Source organism: Schistosoma haematobium, chromosome 1, assembly GCF_000699445.3.
Source record: "Schistosoma haematobium chromosome 1, whole genome shotgun sequence".
Taxonomy (NCBI): Eukaryota; Metazoa; Platyhelminthes; class Trematoda; order Strigeidida; family Schistosomatidae; genus Schistosoma; species Schistosoma haematobium.
Genome location: NC_067196.1, coordinates 81,228,888 through 81,250,374, shown reverse-complemented (window position 1 = coordinate 81,250,374; position 21,487 = coordinate 81,228,888). Strand labels below are relative to the sequence as shown.

Genomic DNA, 21,487 nt, shown 5'->3' with positions numbered 1-21,487 from the left:
ATAAATTATTGAAGTTATTAGCTACTCACTTTAGATTAACTGAATATCCTCTATACTTGCAAAATATTCTCTATGGTAATTATTTGAATAAAGTTTAGATGTCGTTCTCAGACGGTAATATTGTTTTTCGGTATGTATGTGATGTTTATGCTAACCAATAATTGCATTGAACATTATTACGTGCTTAATTAAAACTACAAATATGATATGACTTTGTGTGTTCTTATTGTGGTCAGTCTGATTTGAGTACTGGTCCACTCCTGAATACCATACCTCGTATTAATCAGCCTTGGGGACTGACAGTTAGTTTGTAAAATTCAGCTGTAATACTGGTCTGTTCCACAGTATACTGTTAGGAAAATGGAAATGGCTAGAGTGGTGGTTATCTAATTGTAAAAACCATTTAAGTAAGAAGATTCCGACACAAGAATTAAGTTAACAATCAAGTAGCGCGATTATATACATATTAATCTATGTATCCAATTATTTGCCTTCAGATACCGAATTTACATAGAATCTCATATTCTCCTAATTTGAGAAGAAAATTTTAGAAATTAGAGAAAATTAGATTGGTAATTCAGCTAAAATCGGGATTTTCAAGTGATATATAAGCGACTTTACAAGGTAATGAACATAAGATCAGGTTTACCGTCAACATCTCAATACCATCTATTCATTGCACTGGGATCCGATGAACCGCATGTAATCTCTAAAAGACACCAAGGCTACTATCTACTGCTTCTTGATTAAAGCTTTTAAAGTATTAACTTCTCAATTCATTAATTACAGGCTGTCGAATATTCGCATAGACTTATCGAATATATACTCCAAAATTCAGTAAGAATAGGTATTAAAAACGAAACAGGTTGTCAATTGCTCAGGCATTTGAAAATAGCTAATACAAATTAGTAACACAATAGATGATTTATTCAATTAACAGTTTTAGTTTTGTATAAGCGGCTATCTTTAAATCATCAGAATTATACTCATACACAACTTGGTATTAGAATTGAAGAATACCCTAGAAAAAAGCCAACTGGTCTTTATTCAACAAATTTTGCTATATGAGAGATGAATTATTTTGATTCATTTTATAGTGACCATAGTGATAGAAGCTACTAGTACAAAATTAAAACCAAGCTTATGTTAATTTATTCTAGAAAATTATTGTTACCCCAACAATGAAAAAGAGAACAACAATATTGAGTTCCATGATCTTGAGGCATAACATTTATTTCAATAACATTAATTTGAAGAAATCAATTATTTGAACATGGAGTATATATAGGTCAAAGTAATAACACCAACAAAAAAAACAATGCGCCTACGTTTATATGCAGTTATAAAACAATCTAGCCTATCAAACATTTGAAATGTTTGAAGGCTCTATAAACCAAAATGATTAAATACTTAATAATAACAGAAAAGTAAATAAACATCTATCCATACAAATACACACATGCATACACATACATTTACAAAATATCGTTTTGTCATTTTAAACAAAAGATTGATTGAATTAAATGTCAAGAATACGAACATTCAATATGGCATATCGTCTAACCGGTTTTTCTGTATTTCATTCCGAGAAGACGAACAGATTAAAGACTGTTTAAAGATATTTAATACAATAATAATAATAATAATAATAATAATAATCATACTTAGTCGTTAAAAATGTTCTTCTTTTTTATTTATAATACTTTTCAAGTTTTACATACATCTATTTCATTAAAAGTGAAAATGACCTTTAATAGTAGAGTTCATTGTCCCATTTTTGAATTCGGCAAATTAAAAAGATGGAGATCCCGATAGTAGCAATCTATAACAATAAAAATTTAAAATTAATTGGATTAAATAGTAACTACTGTAAATCAACTATTTATTTATAATTCTGTATAATAAAAAAAAATAACTTTAAAACTTCATTATATGTGAAAATTAAATTTGAAATAATCTCAGTGATTTCTTCTGAAGAAGTCCAGACAAGTTAGCTGGACGAAACGTTGGGATTATTTAAATTTCAATCGCTGATATTATTTCAAATATATTTTTCACATATAATGACTTCTCTTGACTCGGCGCCCAATTTCTGTCAAACTATTCGTTCTAATCTTGAAGAATATTCGTTTAAAACTACAGCTTTAAATTTAATCAAATAGTTCAATAAGAAAAATTATTTCATAGTTTATCAATGTATCAGTTAGTATCAGAAGGAGTTTTGTGGATATTATCGTAATTTTAATAGTTAAGATAATGATTCAATTGAAGCTAGATCATCATGGAAAACCCGGGAGCATTGGACGGCCGTTTCATCCGACTGTGGACTCCTCAACAGTGCGCACCAACGATTCCGCCTCACGAGATCGGCCGTCAAATGCTTCCAGGTTTTCCATGGTGGTCTAGCTTCAATTGCCTTATGATCTCAACTATTAAATATATATATATATATTTAAAAACAATAACGTTAACACATAGGATGGCTAACGAATAACATATATGTAAAAATATAGTGAGTTATATTATTTTATATGTAAATTTATTCATAATGATTCTTGAAAATTAATAAAAACAAACTTAATTATATAACTGGTTATTTGTTCTTATTCTACTACTCATCCAACCTTACTTTCATCATTATCAGTAGTTCAGTTGACGAATTTTGAACATATAGGCATATAACTAAAAGTGTTTAACCACTTGATGATTTAATTCAAATGAATACCCGATATAATATATATCTTACATTAGTTAGAAACACAAAGAAATCGATTAATTATCAAGGAAATATTTGAATTCACTTGATATTGTTTAGCTTGTATCTTCCCATTGAGGTTTAAGACTGCAATTGATCAGTCTGTTATTAGCATATGTGCATACTGTGCCTATGCCTCGATATTGTCTTAATTCACAAGCTTTTTGTAAGCAATCATCCATCATTATCTATCATTACAACTCTGAAATGCAGGTACATCCAGCTGACGACTCCCAAATAGGACGGAACGCGCTTCCTGGATTCCACTGCTAGCCACTGACCATCATTGCTTACAAAAAGGAAATATTTGTTTTAAATATTTCAATGTTTTTCTTCATCTGTGTATGATAAAATCCACTCTGTTAAATAATATTATTTCAGATAATTAAATAACTTTAACTCATGATAAACTGAAATAAAAAGACATCAATGAATAGTAAATATGAAATACAAATATATATTTGATTCTTATGATCATTGAATAAAAAGATGAAGTCTTACTTTTTGAAAATATGTGAAGTGTTTATCATTGTAGTATGTAAAGGTTAATTATTTTCAAACATTAACTATTCATTTTATAATTGAATTGATGAGCCGATTGAGACTAGACCACTGTAGAAATCCTGGAAGCACTAAGTGGCCGTTTAGTCCTACTGTGGGACTCTTCAACAGTGCGCATTCACGATCTCACCCCGCGAGATTCAAACCTAGGACTTATCGGTCTTGCATGCAAACATCTAACCCCTAGACTACTAAGCCTGTATTCAACGGTGTTAATATCTAACTTCAACCAGTTCACCAAAAAGCTCAATTGCCCACCATATCATATCATATGATTATTCTGATTGATGAATTCCATTTAAGCATAAAGGTAAATATTATGAAATAAAATAGCATAAACGAATGAACTCTGAAAATAATATCGATAGTGATAATAATAATAATAAGACGACAGTAATCATTAACATTTTTGTATCATACCTGTAACAGGAAAAGTATAATTGGAATAGCTATGAACGGGAGGGCTGTTTTCGCTGTTTTATTTTTTGCTGCAGCTAAACAACCAACGTTCATATTTGATTCATTTGTTGTTTTTACACAATCTTTATCTTTAAGGTTGTCTTGAAATTTTTCATAATCAGCTGCAAATATATTTCAAAATAATAATAGTAACGAATTAGTCTTTGTTTATTTTCATCTTCTGCTAGTCAAAACAATATAGATCGATATATCTACTATGATATGTGAAATAAAGTCACTCCAGAGTTTCATATTCATTGAAGTCTTAAGATTAGGTAAACCTGAGCTTAATTTTTTTGAAATATTTAGTGGAGAAAGCTATAATGTTTTGTAGTCAACCGATTGAAAGATGAGATAACATATAAATGTATTACAGATAAAAGTTTAGATCATTGTATTTTAACACAATTGCATGAATGTATCATCTTCATTGTGTAATTAGATTTTAGTTATGATACCATGTGAAATGAGAACTGAACAAGTTCTAAACATGTAATACCCTATTTTTCAATGATTTTTTTTGTTTAAAATCAGTTTGTAATAGGAATTATTTTATGAAAATTGTTCTATCAACTCAGTTACTATGACTGACTTCAGGAGATGGTCCTAAAGTTCTAGTGAGAAGCCGTTACCAGTGGAGTTCAACCAGGTCTGCTGTGAGATATCAGCTCACTGAAGACAATGGTGCACGGTGGCGCAACTTCATGGACTATGATAAAACAGATAGATTTTTAAAAAAAGTCCATTTTCATAAATGAATGATTGAACTTAAATTTACACAGATAAATTGTAAGGTCATTTACACTGATTCATAATATTAAGACTAAATATTTAAGTAGTTATTGGAATATTAAAAAGTTTCTTAATGAGAGCATCATTATTAAATCAACATAGATGAATCCAATTCTATTATTTATATACTTGAAATGAACGAGAACTCAGATAGTGACAACGAATTGTATTTTTAAGACAAAATTACAGAATCTTTTGGTAAACTATGAGAACCATATATTGAATACTTCGTTTGCAAAATTCCATCATTTTGTTCTTCACATTCTGCATGATTCTTCAAAGTCACAATTACTTTCTATTTCTGTTTTCTTCAAGTCGACCTTTACTACCTTCTAGTACTATGCCTTCCTCTTCTAGTTAATGTTACATGCTACTTATGTCTGTCGACATAAGTAGCACACACCACAAACTAACGAACATGTTGTTTGTACATTATTATCCATATGTAACGGAATAACATAAATAGTTTAACATAGTTAAATGTATTGTTAGTTACTTTCCATGAACTACCCTTTCGAATACATTTTTCTGATTAAAATAGTTTTGAAAAGGATAATCTCAAAAAAAAATTCAAATCTTTTCTTAAGAATGTATTATGTATATATCTCACTTAAAACTGTTTGGTTCATTCGAGTAATGTTTTTTTAAAGGTTAATATAAATTATTAAAATGATTAAATCAAGGGTTTGAATATAGATAGGTTAGTAATCATTTCTAAGGCATATTGCTCTTGAATAAGAATAAACAGTAAAATTCATTTAAGCCATTTCTTGTCTTGATTGAAATCTACTAAAAAACAAACATTTCAACATTCATGCTTCTTTCAAATGTAAAAAATGTTAAAAAAAGAATTGATGATTTTATTTGTATGAAGTGATATGAATGATTTATCATAAACTTGATAAATTGATATGATGATAGAGGAAAATTACTTATTATTGTATGTATATAAAATGTATTGTTGAAAAATGTATTTTAACGGTTGAATTCATGAGTTTATCTAAGCTGGACCACCATTGAAAACCTAGAAGCCCTGGACTGCCGTTTCGTTCTAGTATGGGGCTCCTCGGCAATGCGCACCCACTACTACTACTACTACTAATACTAATACTAATCTCTACAAATCCCCATACTAATTAAAGTGTATTGTTTAAAAGATAAACTATTTGCCTGAAAAAGAGGAAATAGCATACCTTTTCTCCAAAAATCTTTTGAAGTATATTTACAGCAAGCTGGAGGAATTTTAATAGCATCACCAGTAGTACCATCTGAATATTTTCGACCTTCCTGATACCAACGCGATTTTGTGTTTGAAAAGTCTTGAGAACCTTGTAATCCACAACATTCAAGCTAAATAATTAAAAATTATACAATATTATATGAAGATATATATAACGGTATAACATACATTTTAAGATCATTGTGCAGATAAATTTAATTTATCAACTGTGAAGAGCTGTAGAAATAAATCACTAATTAGTAAGAGTTTTCAAAAAACCACTCTAGACATATCTTTGATGATACCTAACAGAAAACAATCAATCCTAAAGACTTATTTTTATGACAGACAACAACGAACGAATATAATTAATTACTTTTTGACTTATTATGCAACGTAAACATCCTTGCTTTAACTTGTGGTGCCGGTTATTATGTCAAGCCCATATACCTTATTCTAGCTTTCGAAAAGTTTAATCTATTTATTCTGCTTGAGTCATATTTTGACCTTGGTAATTATTCGCTCATCAATCTTCACTGTTTTTACATGAGCGTATGTTTGTACACTTCTTATCCCATTCATCACATGTCTGTAACTTATTTTCGTGTAACTATAAATATTGATTAACCTTTGGTTAAAGGGGAGTTGGCTTACCCGCCATCTCCACTGCACGTCGTTTCTCTTCTCTCTATACCATTCGCTTCATATACAAAATATATGTATTCAAAAGTTCATTCTTGTTATTTGACTTATTTAATTCCGTTGTTGACTAACGCGATTTAAGTCAATGATTATACACGAGGATAAGCGATAACAAACATTCATACTATCTACTTGGAGTCAGATCTCGGGCCACTAAAGTGAAGAGCCCGTCAACAAACATCGTCCGATCTAAATGACGACAAAAAACTCAATATAACATAAGCGTTTTCACACTGATATAAAAATCCAAACCTTAATGAAAGAACTTATTTAATTCACTTCGATTACCAATACTTACATGATAATTTTTTTCTTTCACGAATTACAACAAACAACTTCTATTCATTACCAAGTTAAAGTTTAAAATTAAAAATTTTTTTTTTCAAATTTCCATATGTTACTCACTTCAATCATCAATTGATCCATTTTTAATGAATAATCTTCAAATTCGGAAATTGCAAAAGCTCCAAATGTTCCACGGTATTTAGATACAAATCGACTTGTAATCGATTTCTCATAATCTTCCTTCCACTAGATTAACAAAAAAAAGATAAATGTATTTACCCAATTAAACAGTAGTTTTATAAAGGTAATTGGTTATAGACATTTCAAATAGACTAAATGAACAAATCGTTAAATCTTAATAAGACTGATCATATTTCTGGTAATTTACTCATCTTATTGGTCGAATTATTTTGTTTATTTGGATTTCTGGTTTATCTACAATACACTTACAAGTTAAAGGACGTTTGAACTATTCATATACACAATGTTTATACTACGGATTCGATAATGAAAGTAACCATATAACATTTCAACAATTACCCTCTAACACAAAAAGAAGATGAATTGCGAGGGAAACTTGTTATTTAATTAGAATAACTTGAAATGATAGAAATCATTATTTATAGCAACGAAATCATAACCTTCAAACATGTAGAAAATCAATAAACTAAAAGTAATCACTAACAGTCATAACATGTAAAAGGACATTTGAAAAATTGCATTTGTGAAAATATACTTATAGTTACCGTTTTTAGTAAAATTTTAGCATTATTAACAAGAATTGAGCAATTCTTTGATTGCCTTAACACAAACAAATGAGTTTGACTATCTTGAACGATTTATGGAAATATATTCCAACATTACCATGAGCTCATTAGTGACTAACTTCGTGAGGGAATTCTCGGAGTTCTAGTGAGATGCCGTGATCAGTGGAGTTATTCCGTGTCGAGTAGGGACAGGTATATACCTCAGTATAATGGACGATGGTCGTGCAGTTTTGTGGATTGATTGAGGTTAGAAATTAACACCGTTAGATTCTGACTCAGTGGTCAAGTAGGTTAAGTGTTCGCGCAAGCAACTGAAGGCCTCGGGTTCGAATCCCGCGGACTGGATTGTGCACGCACAGCGCTGAGGAGTCCCACAATAGGAAGAAAAGGCCGTCCAATGCTTCCAGGTTTTCATAGGTGGTCTAACATCAACTGGTTCAAGATCTCAATTAATAACTTAATAATCTCCACAACCCTATATTGATAATTAAATTTGCAAATGAAGAGGAAAAAGACAGAGAAATAGTGTTTTTTAAAATGACCAATGTTATTCAGAATTATCAGACTATTGAATATGTCAAAGAACTCATATCATTTCATAATATAATGTGAACGTTTTATTTGAAGGAAAATATTTCTGGTAATTTACTCATTGACATCTTAAAAGAATGAATGGTTTTGAGATGGTGGAGAAGATTTATAGCCCAGGTGGATGATTTTGATGGAGTTTTGTTTTCTGAGCTGGACCAAACCATTCAGCTCAGAGAACAAAACTCCATCAGAATGAATGGTTTCCTGTATAAGAAAACCGAACCTGCCTTTTCCTTATTTTCAGTGAAATTACACTTTATCTTTTCTCATGTTACATTTGTACTGACTCATTGAATGTGATAATATTCACACATGAACAATCTAATTTGAAGCTGAAAATCACTGTAAATATGAACATTTCAACGTTACACCTTGCTAAAATGATTACTACACATATTTCTATGGAAACTGATCGATTGAAGTCCTTCACATCAACATTGGAAAAGTTCCAATTCTTACATATTACTTCCTACCAGTTGAACAAATAAAAGAATATCTTAACTTAGTAGCTTGGTTAACTAAGCTTATTCACTTGGAATGATAAATACTGAGTTCAGATCTCTAGAAGAACATCGACACTCGATGATAGATGCTTTCTATGTTGGAAAAGATGCGCTTACTGAATCCTACTACCAGTCATAGTCTAATACAAAATTTATATATATAATAGGTTAGTGTTTAAAAAATATTCTCTGACTAATATCTTTGTGATCACTGTCTTACGTGAATTATTTGCTTATTAATGTTTCCTTGTGCTACATTGATTATATGTAGCAAGTTTCAGCCGCAAGACTTATTATTTCAAACCAATAAATTAAAACTATTATTTGATAAATAAAACATCAGGCGTTTGATTAGTTTTTATAAAGAGAACAGTAGTATCATACTGCTTAATCCAGAGATAGAACTCAATTCTTAGCTAAAAATAAGACTGACAACCCTGATTATTTCTATTAAGCTTTAACAAAATGAACGACAGGATTATGAAGACCATTCACGGATCAGAGGAATCACAGAATACAGTTGACAGATTGGATGCAACTAGATGATTTTGACTTCAAACATGACCTAGCTCTTCTATCCCATACACACCAACAAATGCAAATAAAGACAACAAGTGTAGCAGCTGCCTCGTCATCTGTAGGCTTCAACATACACAACGGAAAGAGCAAGATCCTTAAATACAACACGGAAAACATTAATTCAATAACACTTGATGGAGAAACTATGGAAGAGATGGAAAGTTTCATGCATCTCGACAGCATCATTGGTGTGAAGGCATAGAGTGACAAAACAAGGACAGTATTCCTACAGTTGAACAACATATGGAACTCAAAACAACCGTCAAACAAAGCAAAGTCACAATCTTCAATACGAACATTAAGACGGCTAGTTCTATTGTACAGAGCTGAAATGTGGATAACTACTGCAACCATCATCAAATATGTACAAGTATTTATAAACAATTGCCTAAGCAAGATACATTATGTCCGTTGACCGGATACCATCATCAACAACCTACTATGGAAGAGAAGAAACCAACTTCCAACTGAGGAGGAAATTAGGAAAAGACATTGGAAGTGGATAGGACACACATTGAGGAAACCATCAAACTGCATCACGAGGCAAACTCTAACTTGGAATGCTGAAGGGAAACGGAAAAGTGGAAGGTCAAAGAGCATACTGCATCGGGAATTGAAAGCAGACATGAAAAAGATGAATAGCAACTGGAAATAACTGTTAGGCGGTCTATTCTACTCCACGAGGGGTAACGGGCTTAAGTCAGTAAGTAATATGGAGGTCAAGTATAAAAGTATTACAATCATGTCCATACAACTTGGAATTATTTTTATCATTGAGTAAAATGAATTTTTGTTAACCTGATCAAGTCTTTATCTCAATATTTTTAAATTACTGTCATAGTAGTATTTGCAATTAATAATATTACTGTTAGTAAAAATAATTTGTTATGATTGTTATGACTTTTGCCCTGTTGATTGCTACGTGACAAAGTCACCAATTAGAACACGACTTATAGAGGTCGTTTATGATTATCCATACATTGAATAATGATATATATATCCATATAAATAATAATAAATAAACAATTAAATTTACCAAACTTTGTGTGCCACCCATCGCTGCAGTAGCTCCACATTCAAGTAGAACTAGGGCAATCATCAAACCAGCGAACTAAAATAATAAATTACAACAGTAAATTAGAACAAAACTTCTCTTACTCTGTCCGTATATGTAGTATTTATAAAGGTAAAATATATCCAACTGATACGTTACCATGGAATGGTAAAATATAAAATAGAGTAGGATAAGTTGATGAAAGAATATAGATTTTAAGTGTGTTAATCAACGTATAAGATAATGTTATATAACAGCTTTTTGGTTTTAGACAAATCACTTAGCACTTTATTTAAAAGAAAGAACATTTTATGAGACTTATTAGTCTAACCAGGTTGTTTCACTTTATTATCAATAAAATCAATTAAGTAGCTTAAAATGTAACGGATATATCATTATATTCTTTTCATTATAGAATAACAATTATCGGCTAAAAAATTATCTAATTATTCCCGTTATCTAAAAGTAGTGATTATAGGGATTTGATCGCTACTGAAATTTGAATGCTTAAAATGTATCCAAGTGAAAGTCAAGAAAAATCTATGGTTATGTATATATGTATATAGTTAGCTGAAATGACTCTTTGATTTTCAATAATTTCCATAGTAACTACTACATATCATGATGTAATAACAATCCATTGTAGATTTGACATTATTAATTAGAGACTTAATTATTAATCAAGTCAATTATCCTATGTAAAAAAATGGACTAATTATAGTATTCATTCTATCCTGTTGTTAAAAGCTTATATCTCATACTTTACACTCACGAATGGTATGATCCATATCAAACAGGTTCATCTATCCTATTGATCAATTAAAAAGATGAACATAATTGTACTTAATGATGATTAGTTGTTGATATGTAAATAAATGGTTTTAATCTCAGATTTTTCACGTTCATACAGCCAATGAGAATTTTAAGAAGAATGGGACATTTTCCTTATATGGTATTCTTTGGTTTGATTTTACGCAGAAATGTTTCCCAACGAAATTATGTATAAGTCATTCAGTTAGCCACAACCTAGAGCCTGATACGTATGTACATACGTTCAAGTCAACATACTTCGTTAGTGCATAGCAACGAAATGGTCAGGTCAAATCCCAGAATCGTCGAGATAGTAACTTTATGAGTAGTGATTAAAAAGATTAGGCATCAAAGATAAGATTAAAGGTAATACAAATTATTGGAAACAAAAAGCGTTATGAGTAATTCAAAAGCGCAGAATTTAGGAGAATATATATAATAGATGCATCTGCACCATTGCAAACGATTTTGAGCTGTTTCATTCAAAGTCCCTGAATATTGGTTACAATAATCACGAGGACCCCAACCAAGTAGTCCATACCTATTACCACGGCCCAGCCCAATTTTCACTGACTTCGTGGACTAGAGACATGCCTTGGTCTGGCCGCCCCTAGATCTCCTCTAATCTATTCCTTCATAAGAAAACATTATCTGTTAAACTAGGCAGTGGATGAGCATATGTAACACATGTCCCAACTATCTCAGTTGATGAAGACTTAATACCTCACGAATCAATTTCCTATCCTTAACTAATACCCTTCTACTAACCTAGGTATTGCTTACTCCGTGGTCCAAAAGTATATGCCCAATGCTTCAAAGACATCTAAGGTCGAAGATTGGTAACCTACACATATCCTCTATTCTTAATGGCCATGTTTCACACCCATAAAATCGAATGAAACGAACTGATGAGCAGTGAATTCGCCCTTTGTTTGGAAGATGGATATGTCACATACGCTATAAGTGACGCAAGTTGGCAAAAGCCAATCAAACCTTATCAATCCGTGCCGAGATTTTGTCAGACTATCAGTACGAATGAAATTCCCAAGATAAGTGAAGCGTTTGATGCGTGCAAATAATTCACTCCCTGTCATTAGTTTGGGCGCCAACGCAAGTCAATGCTGAAGTAACATTTCATATTTGGAAGGAGAGAACCGCACCCCATACACGTTTTCATTATTGTTTAAGGTAGTCAGGAAAGACTGCATTTTGTAAGCGTCTTCATCAAACAGAATTATGTCATTTGCGTATTCTAAATCAGCAACCGAATCTCTTGCCAAAGATCAATCCTTGAAAAGTCAGACAATGAAAGTGTTATCTCTAAAAGCGTGTCTATGACAAAGATAAAAGTGTGGAAAGCGGACAACCTTGATAAATATCGCTTGAGGTAACCGATTCCGATGAAATTTCTCCATAATCTCTGACTCGGCCAGTAGTATTTAAATAGACAGCTTGTACAAGATTAATCTCTTTCTTCGGCACGTCTTTCAGCAACAGATACTACCACAAAGCCTCATGATCAACGGAGTCGAACTCCGCTTTAAGGTCAAGAATGTCGTAAATTATGTTGGATGCCGGCTCAGTGGTCTAGAGGTTAGGCATTCGCGCGAAACCAGAGGTCCTGGGTTCAAGTCTAGCGTGCGGGATCGTGAATGCCCGCTTCTGAGAGGCCCGATACTAAGAAGAAACAGCCATTTAGTGCTCCTAGGTTTTCAATGGTGTTCTCGCTTAGATCGACTAGTGGTTTCTACCGTCAAAATATCTAATTAATCAAGTGTGGATTATTGAAACATTTGATCGAATAATCCTGAAATTCTTTCATTGCAGTAGTTTATCGTAAGATAACTAAATGAAATCTAAAAATAGTGAGTAACACATGGTGCTATGTTGAGCAATCAAATTATCGTGGTAGATTACCCCTCTTTTAACTCATTATAACAAATAGTAACTGATCGAACCACATACGAATCAATTATTTTAATTCTGTAGATCATTATTCACTAATAACTCAAGTAATTGAATTAGCAATCAACTGAGATTAGAATCATGAAGTGTAGATGATATTTTTTGAAGTTTTACCCACACTAAAACCATAATTATTTATCTGGCTGCACAGTAACTGCTTGATATATTTCTAAAAGAACAAATTATTTTTAACCTATACGTCTATTAGTAAACAGACAAAGGAATTTAGTTTGTAAATCAAGAGTTTTACTTAAGATAATTAAATCTACTACACACGTTTTTTTTATGGCTTGTTTTCTCTACTTTCCACCCTCTTTTCTATGTCAAAGTAAACCATAACAATTTTAAGAAGACATTATTGAAGTTTTATGTAATAACAATGATGATAATAATCCATAAACTTACTGCCATAAGTAATCCTCGATTTTCGATTACTACACCCCAACAGCCGACAAAATTAATGACTACTAATAATGAGCCAATTATAATCACAGCATAACTGAAATAACGTATTAAACTTGTTCCTTGGTATAATTGTAATTCAATTGCATTGTATGACGAAAAATATTGAACTGTATCAACAAAACTTTGATCATTTGCTGTAACCCATGAACCGACAGCAATTAATGCCAACCCAATGATCTAAATTAAATTAATTAACAGGAAATACTGTTAGTATAACAGTTAAATTTTTATTAAAACAAATTTATTCATTAGATATCAATGCTAAGGTTGGACTCGGTAGTTTCATATAAATCGAGCATTGAGTAGAGAGATAATAATAAATATATTTTTGTTGTTATATCCCAATGAGTAGAAGAATTGTATTTCTGACGTTTCATAACTTAATATAACCCACTTCTTTAGAGTAAGTGAATTTACTCTGAATAGGTGGCTTACAATAAGCCACGAAGCATCAGGTTTATTTAATAGTACTATGGATTTAGGCTAAGGAACCTACAAAACATAAGTTCGAAATTACTTTTCGTGAATTTTACAACTTTGTTTTTTGTTCATTTTTACATTGAATCATCTTTAAATAATACGAATCTTTCCATAATACAATTTACCAAATAATAATCTCATGGACATTAGTAACTATTTTTATGGATTAACTTCTGAAATTTTTGATGAGACGCTTTAATCGATGCAGTTAACTATCTTGGAAACGAGATTGTAAGTCGTCATTATAATACCGGTTGAAAATTACACCTTATCAGGAATCAACTGAATTTAAAAGCGCCGAGTGATTTTGTATTTGCTAATAAGACCCAAAACTTTTAAATCCAATAACTCCAAATGAGTTGAAGGCATGCACTGACATGAAATCTGAAACTTATGCGAAATAACTTTCCAATGTTGGTGTATGAGAGAAAATCACCGACAAACTATTCTATGATGGATGATATTTGAAACTGAAAGTGAAGCCTTTGTTAGATTATGAGTTCGCTGAAAGACTAACTCGATATTGCTTATATTCATAATCATTATTACATATTAATGTATGTTCACATTGTTTGAAATCTATTTCCTTTAATGCATAATGTACTTCTGGTTAATTTAGTGATCTCATCTCACTCTTCGTTTTATCATTGATTTATAAATGAAAACAGTATTATAAAATTGACTCTTACAATTAATAATACCAAACACATTGAACAGATCGATTAGTATCGAAATTTAATTCGATGAGTAATTAAGATACTACTTTTTTCATTTCTTGTTTTTAGAGTAGTAACTTCATGTTTTTTGCGAAATAAAGACATAGTTTACAGTTAACTTTCTGATTGTGAAATGTTAACTAGCATATTTTAAAGCTATTTAGAATAATTTTGATTACTTGCAAAGTATTGGTTTTACCATTTCTAAAATACATATTGATACGATGCTTTATTGACAAACTGTTTGATTATATGTTTACAATAAGGTTACCATATTAGGACATAATCTGAGTTTGAATCTAAGGGTTTGATTCCATCAACCAATAAAATTGAAGTATATTATATTATTATGCAAATCAATTCGTGCTAAAAACGTTCTGTTCAAACAAAACTATGACCAGGTTAGTAAGTTCTGTATTTTGAAATAGTGAGAAAAGCACATGTTTTTGTCAATGATACCTATATTTGCATATATTCTTTTTTCACAATTATTCATTAGATGGACAATAACAAAAAATTGATCAGTACTAGGAATTGCTTTATTCTAGTTCACCTCTGACCAGCATATAGTACTTACAGTTTAGTCAGAAACCGAATTAAGAAATGTTCAGATCCAACCTCGTATCTACGTAACATTGTATTATCTCGTTTCAGTAATGTAATGAGACGTATTATGAGGCGACAGTTTAGACAAGATGAAAAAATCTATGGATGTGACACAGTTGATTTGAATAAGTACTGTTGTAATCCATCTATTTTAATGGATTCATAATTTGGAGTTATTTCTAGAGTAAAAAGCAAACGTGCTAGAAACAAAAGTGTCTTTTCAAACTTTAGATTGTTGAAGTCATCAATATTCATAGAGAATTCTAAACTATTTATACAACAAACTCATTCATTCTCTTCTCCTACCATTGTGCTATTCATTAATATTATTACCCATGCTTCTCAATAAATTCGTTTAATTTTTAGACGAAACTTAAGTGTTTCTGTTTGTATGCCCCTTCTAATCACTTTATACCCGTAGAATTCATCGTATAATTAGGATCCAAGGATTTTAGATATTGTTCAATTCGCATTTTGTATCATGAACTAACTTAGGCTGAACAAGTATTGAAAACCAGAAAGTACCAGACGGTAATGTGCACTCACAAACTTGCATAGGATGAAATCCATGACCTGAATGGCCACTGAGTTTAGTGTCCATTAATCTATCATTCAAACTTATATTAATTTGTGGTGTTTTGTGGCAATCATCAACTGTTATCGGTTACACGTGTTTGACGACTAGACATCGATGAACTACACCAACCATTGCTTCTTATTAAAATTCTGGGAATTTCCTCTCGATGGTTATCATTACTTCCTATTATTCTTTATCACAAGATTATCCATAATTGATTTTGGTCTAAGTGAATCTATTGCAATGTAGTTCTACTTTGTTCAATTAATTTTTCTAATAAACATTTTTGGCATCTTTTGACACAGTTGTGTATGAGTTGGAAATGATTTCCCAGGACAAGGTTGGATGAAGAGTGCTGGTGGGCGGCCAATGCTCCTACACGAGGAGTAACAGGCATAAGCAATTAAGTAAGTATGAGTTATGTTTCTCATTAAATTTCATTAGTTAGATGTCTGAGTTATTTTTGTGGGATAAAGAAACATTGATTAACATCGTCAGTCCCATTTGATATACGTTCATTCCAACTATTAAAAAAACTTTTAATAACCTGATTTGTAAGATAATAGTTATCTGGATCTATTTAGTTTGTGTTACTCCATGAATTGTTCACAGGTTCAAATGTTTTAATAACTAAATTATATGAAGTTAATTATTGTTTCAAACTATTATGAATTAAAATATCACTTCTAACCAAAAGGATGATAAATATTTATTCACTCATCGTATCAAATCTACTTTGAGAACTCTAGAAATTTGTTATTTTCAATTGTGATTATCTTCAGTTCTAACAGTGAATATACATATACATTAGTGACATGTTAATTAGTCAAAAATATCATGGATATCGTGGATGCGCACTGCTGAGGAGTCCCGTATTAGGATGAAACGGCCGTTCAATGCTTCCAGGTTTTCCATAATGGTCTAGCTTCAATTGATTCATGATTTCAACTATTGAAATATCATTCATTTAAGACTATTCTTACTAATCTACTTCATTATTATACCATAATTTCATCTTTACATATCAGTTTTCATTTATAAATTAATTGAATGACAAGATAAATCATCAATGTATGATGTTGACAAACATTTCACTTTTATGTGCTTAACTATAAACTACAAAACCTTTTTTTATTAGTTACTTATTTAATTAAATAATAAAGATGTTAATCAAAAAGTTAGTTAAAAAGTAATTACAAACAATTACTGATATAATCCTGTGTACATTTATAAATTCTAATCTAATGAATAGTTTGATATGCGGGTTAAAGTGTTTCAATCAGAAATGTTTCATTGAATTTATTATCTTATCAATAATATCTGATTAATTCACTATGACTAGTAATAAAAAAGTGATTGAATTCATGTAAACGATTTGAAAAAAAAATTATTTAAGAGATATTGTTTTCAGTTTAATCTAATATCAATATCAAGTAAGAATAGGTTGATGACATATTTATATTAATACTGAAATAGTCAGTGTATCTTTTAGATATTTACCTAGAACTTTTATGATAGATATTGATTAGAAGTGGAATCCAAGACAGACGTTTAGTCCTATTTCTGACTTGTCAGCTGGATATACCTACATCTTAGAGTTGACGTTCATTCTTGCACTAAAATCTAGTACTCGTTCTTTTCAAACGTCACTGCGTTATCCACTTATCTATTGAGTCCAAAGAACACATTACATCGGTAACTATAAGCAGATATGAAAAGGATGAACAATAACTGGAAAGAACTGGAAAGGATTGCCCAGGATAGGATTGGATGGAGAGTGCTGGTAGTCGGCCTATTCTCCTCCACAAGGAGTAACAATTGTAAGTAAGCAAGTAAGTAAGCTAGAGCTTTTGAAATATTCACATTCTATAAATGTGAAATATTAACATTTAGTCAGATATTTTGATTAAGAAGTATGGAATGCAATTAATTTTGTTTTTTTTATCATTTATGCCATAAGATGAAAAGTGTACTAATTATTATTTGGCTCCATTACCATCTGAGAATTTAATACCATTTAAAAGTTGAATCAAGATAGTGATTAACAGTAAACAATACACAAGAGTTGATATTCATAAATGTTATTTGCAAAGGGATAATTTTCTTCTTGGTAATGTGAACAAAGACTCTGTTAAGCCAATCATCACAGAAATAATAATATAATATATTACTTATTCATATCTTTTAAATAAAAATATCACCATTAGTTTGGCATAGCTAAATTCTTCATCATCATCAAGTGATTCATTTTTAGTGTTACAGTCATTAGATATGAAAATATTACAAAGAACTGTGTATTCATATCCAGTTTGTTCTAATTTATATTAGTTAGTTAAACCAAATATCACTTTTCCACATAACAATATGATTATATCAGTGAAGAGTTTCACTTATGAAGTCACCATTCGAAAACGTATGAGTTGAAAAAATTTTCATATCACATAAGTAGAATCATAATTGTTGTTGTAAGATTAGAGCTTTGGTAACAAAAATGGTCATTCTCATCAGATTGCATAAAAATCTAACCCACTAATTGATAACAATATGTTGATGTGTTTAATATTTACCATTATTATTATATCCTAAAATTATCTAACTAAATTAGTCAAATAATGTGAATGATATTTAAGATAATGGAAAAGATTTGTAGCTCAGGTGGATGATTTTGATGGAGTTTTGTTCTTTGAGCTGGAGTTTGTGCTGATGATGTCGTTCAGAAGAACGATGAAAGCTCCATGACCAAACCATCCAGCTCAAAGAACAAAACTCCATTAAAATGAATGATATTTATTCATTTATAATGTGAGCTGTTGTATTAAGTTAAAAATTTACATGAATGAAGTATTTCATGAATGATTGTTTATTCTTTTTTCTAAACGTTTCAAACTACCATTCACTAATGAATGAATTGAATTACTGTGATTGTTATGAAAATATTATTTAATCTGAATTTAAAGGATTTATTTCTTATGTTTTTGTTCATACCATAACACTGAAGTTTATATTTAGTCCAAGTAGAAATTTATATTTAAGCATATAATCATCTTTTTTTTAATGATAAAATATCATGTCAGTGTAAAAGTCTTAACTCCACCTGTAGCTCTTTTAGGGTTACTACTGATCCCAAGCCTGAAGATAAGAGGAGGGTTGAGCATGGGGTCAGTAATCACATCCTGTAGAAAACAACCTTGCTAAAAACGCTAATTAGTAAGTAAGTAAGTAAGTAAGTAAGTAAGTAAGTAAGTAAGTAAGTAAGTACAACTCATTATTCCAGCTTAGTTTATTGATTAACTTTATATCGATAATTACAACATAGGAAATGCTGGATAGATCCAATAAAGTAATAAGACTTAACGATGTAACATTACTGAAGTCAGTTATTGATTTTATAAATTAATAATCAAATAAAATGTTTGTGTTACCACCAATATAATATTCACTTAATAAATGAACAATTACAATAGAATTGAATGATAGAACTGATCAATATTGTCAGTTTTCTCGTTTGATCAAAAACAAAAACAAAAAAACGGAAATACACTAAAATATCATTATTAAATAAATCATAGTTTGAATTATACAGAAACTAATATTAGTTTTGTTAATTGTAACCAAGAACAAATCACTTTTGAATAAATACACTTACCACAAGTAGAAAATTTAAGCAAAATAGAATGAATTTTGGGATTGTAAATGTTAAACCCATTTTCTTGGATGAAATTCAGAATTGAATCAACTAAATGATTGATATAAATAGATAAAAGATATTGTGTCACTGAATACCTTTTTATATTTGAACCAATAAGCAAAACTGTTGTTATTTTATTCAGTCTAACTAATAGGTAAGTAAGTTTTCCTCTAGTCTAGTTAGTGTAATAATAATATGCGTGCTCACATTCTATATATTTTTTTTACCATGCACATATATGTGTGGGCTTATGATCAAGTATAACACACTTGTATATGTACATATAAGTACATCGCTATATGCATCCTAAAAGGTATTTTGCATACAAAAATATGGTAGTCAGGTTCATAAAATAGGTTGCTCAATCTAATCAATTTACTGGTCGGCCAAATACGTGGCCCCTATAGAAAATGGTTGTTATGATATTGATTAAGACTAACATACCTTTTATAGGTGTGTTTAAGTTTAGCACTTCATGAAATGGATTAAAACTGTCTCTCTCGCATATTCTTCCATCTTCATACTCTCTCTCTCTCTTTTAACTTATCTAATTTCTCATCATACATTTATTGTAGATTATTTTGAGTTAACATTCAGAATTCATTGATGTGAATGAATAATCAAGAAAGTAGTTCGATAGGCCAATCAACCTGATAATGTAAATTATCGTATGTGGGTGTTAAACCAAATGTCTACTTAACCAACTGTCGTATATGTATCTAGATATTTGTAGATATGCGTAAATGTTGTTTTCAGAAATGGAACCAAAATTTTATATATTACACTGAGTCAAGTAAACAAATTCCATATTATTTCAAACAAAATTCTATGTTATGTAACAATGCTGAAATTTCTGACTTAATGAGATTTTTAGTAAATATATATATATATATATATATATATATATTTTTTTTTTCAATGGTTAAGATCATGAGTCGTTGAAGCTAGACCACCATGGAAGACCTGGAAGCACTGGACGGCCGTTTCGTCTTATTGTGGGACTCCTCAGAAACGCGCATACACGACCTCGCCCCCGCGAGATTCGAACCCAGGACCTACTGGTTTTGCGTGCGAGCACTTAACCACTAAACCACTGAGCCGGCATCCAACGGTGTTAATGTCTAACTTCAACTAATCTACGAAATTGAGAGACACATTCACCATTGTCTTCAGTGGATGCGCACTGCTGAGGAGTCCCACAACGGGACGAAACGGTCGTCCAGTGCTTCCAGGTTTTCCATGGTGGTCTAGTTTCAACTGACTCATGATCTTAACCATTGGAATTACTACAATCTCCACAAAAACCCATCTGATATATATATATATATATATATATATATGAAGAAAAATGTCATAGAAACGTAAAATATACAATGTTATATGTCCTTTAAAAATTAGTATTTAGGATTCGATATACCAAATTACAACAAGTTATCTAATATTTGAAATACATTCATTTGTATTTACTTATAATACAGAAAAAAAACCGAATTGTATCGCAATTCAGTGTGAAATATTCAACAAAAAGCAAAGTATTAATATTAGTAATAATAATAATAATAATAATACGGTGTAAAACCATATAACTAATAAACAGAGGTAATGATAATGCAACAAATATAGTATGCGGAAGAAGGTAAAGTTCTGATAATCTCGTGAATATAAAAAGAGTTTATTTACAGTTATATGATAATAACTGGAAAGAATGGAATCCAAACATCACCACCAGCTTCAATTTTGAATCGTTTAATAAAGCTACTTTGTATTATCTTTAAGATTGGATTATTTTAATAACCATGATAAGTCTACTAGAACCATTTTTCATTCTATAAAGCCATATTGTAAATTGATTGCCTCTTTAAATTCATTTTGTATGACTTCTTTGAATCTTCCCATTGATGTTTAGGACTGTA

At 30.7% G+C, this 21,487-nt stretch overlaps 1 protein-coding gene across 1 annotated transcript; it reads right to left on the bottom strand.

Annotated features, from left to right (window-relative positions):
* Window positions 1-954: 954 nt before the first annotated feature.
* On the bottom strand, window positions 955-20,277 carry TSP66E_1 (Tetraspanin). The gene is made up of 10 exons (XM_051209823.1): window positions 20,019-20,277; window positions 19,782-19,975; window positions 19,670-19,749; window positions 19,533-19,622; window positions 13,448-13,684; window positions 10,250-10,324; window positions 6,894-7,019; window positions 5,761-5,917; window positions 3,737-3,897; window positions 955-1,822 (listed from the first exon to the last, which is right to left on the bottom strand). The coding sequence occupies exons 4-10, from the start codon at window positions 19,590-19,592 to the stop codon at window positions 1,751-1,753; spliced, it is 888 nt and encodes a 295-aa protein (XP_051075286.1). The 5' UTR covers window positions 19,593-19,622; window positions 19,670-19,749; window positions 19,782-19,975; window positions 20,019-20,277; the 3' UTR covers window positions 955-1,750.
* Window positions 20,278-21,487: the final 1,210 nt, after the last annotated feature.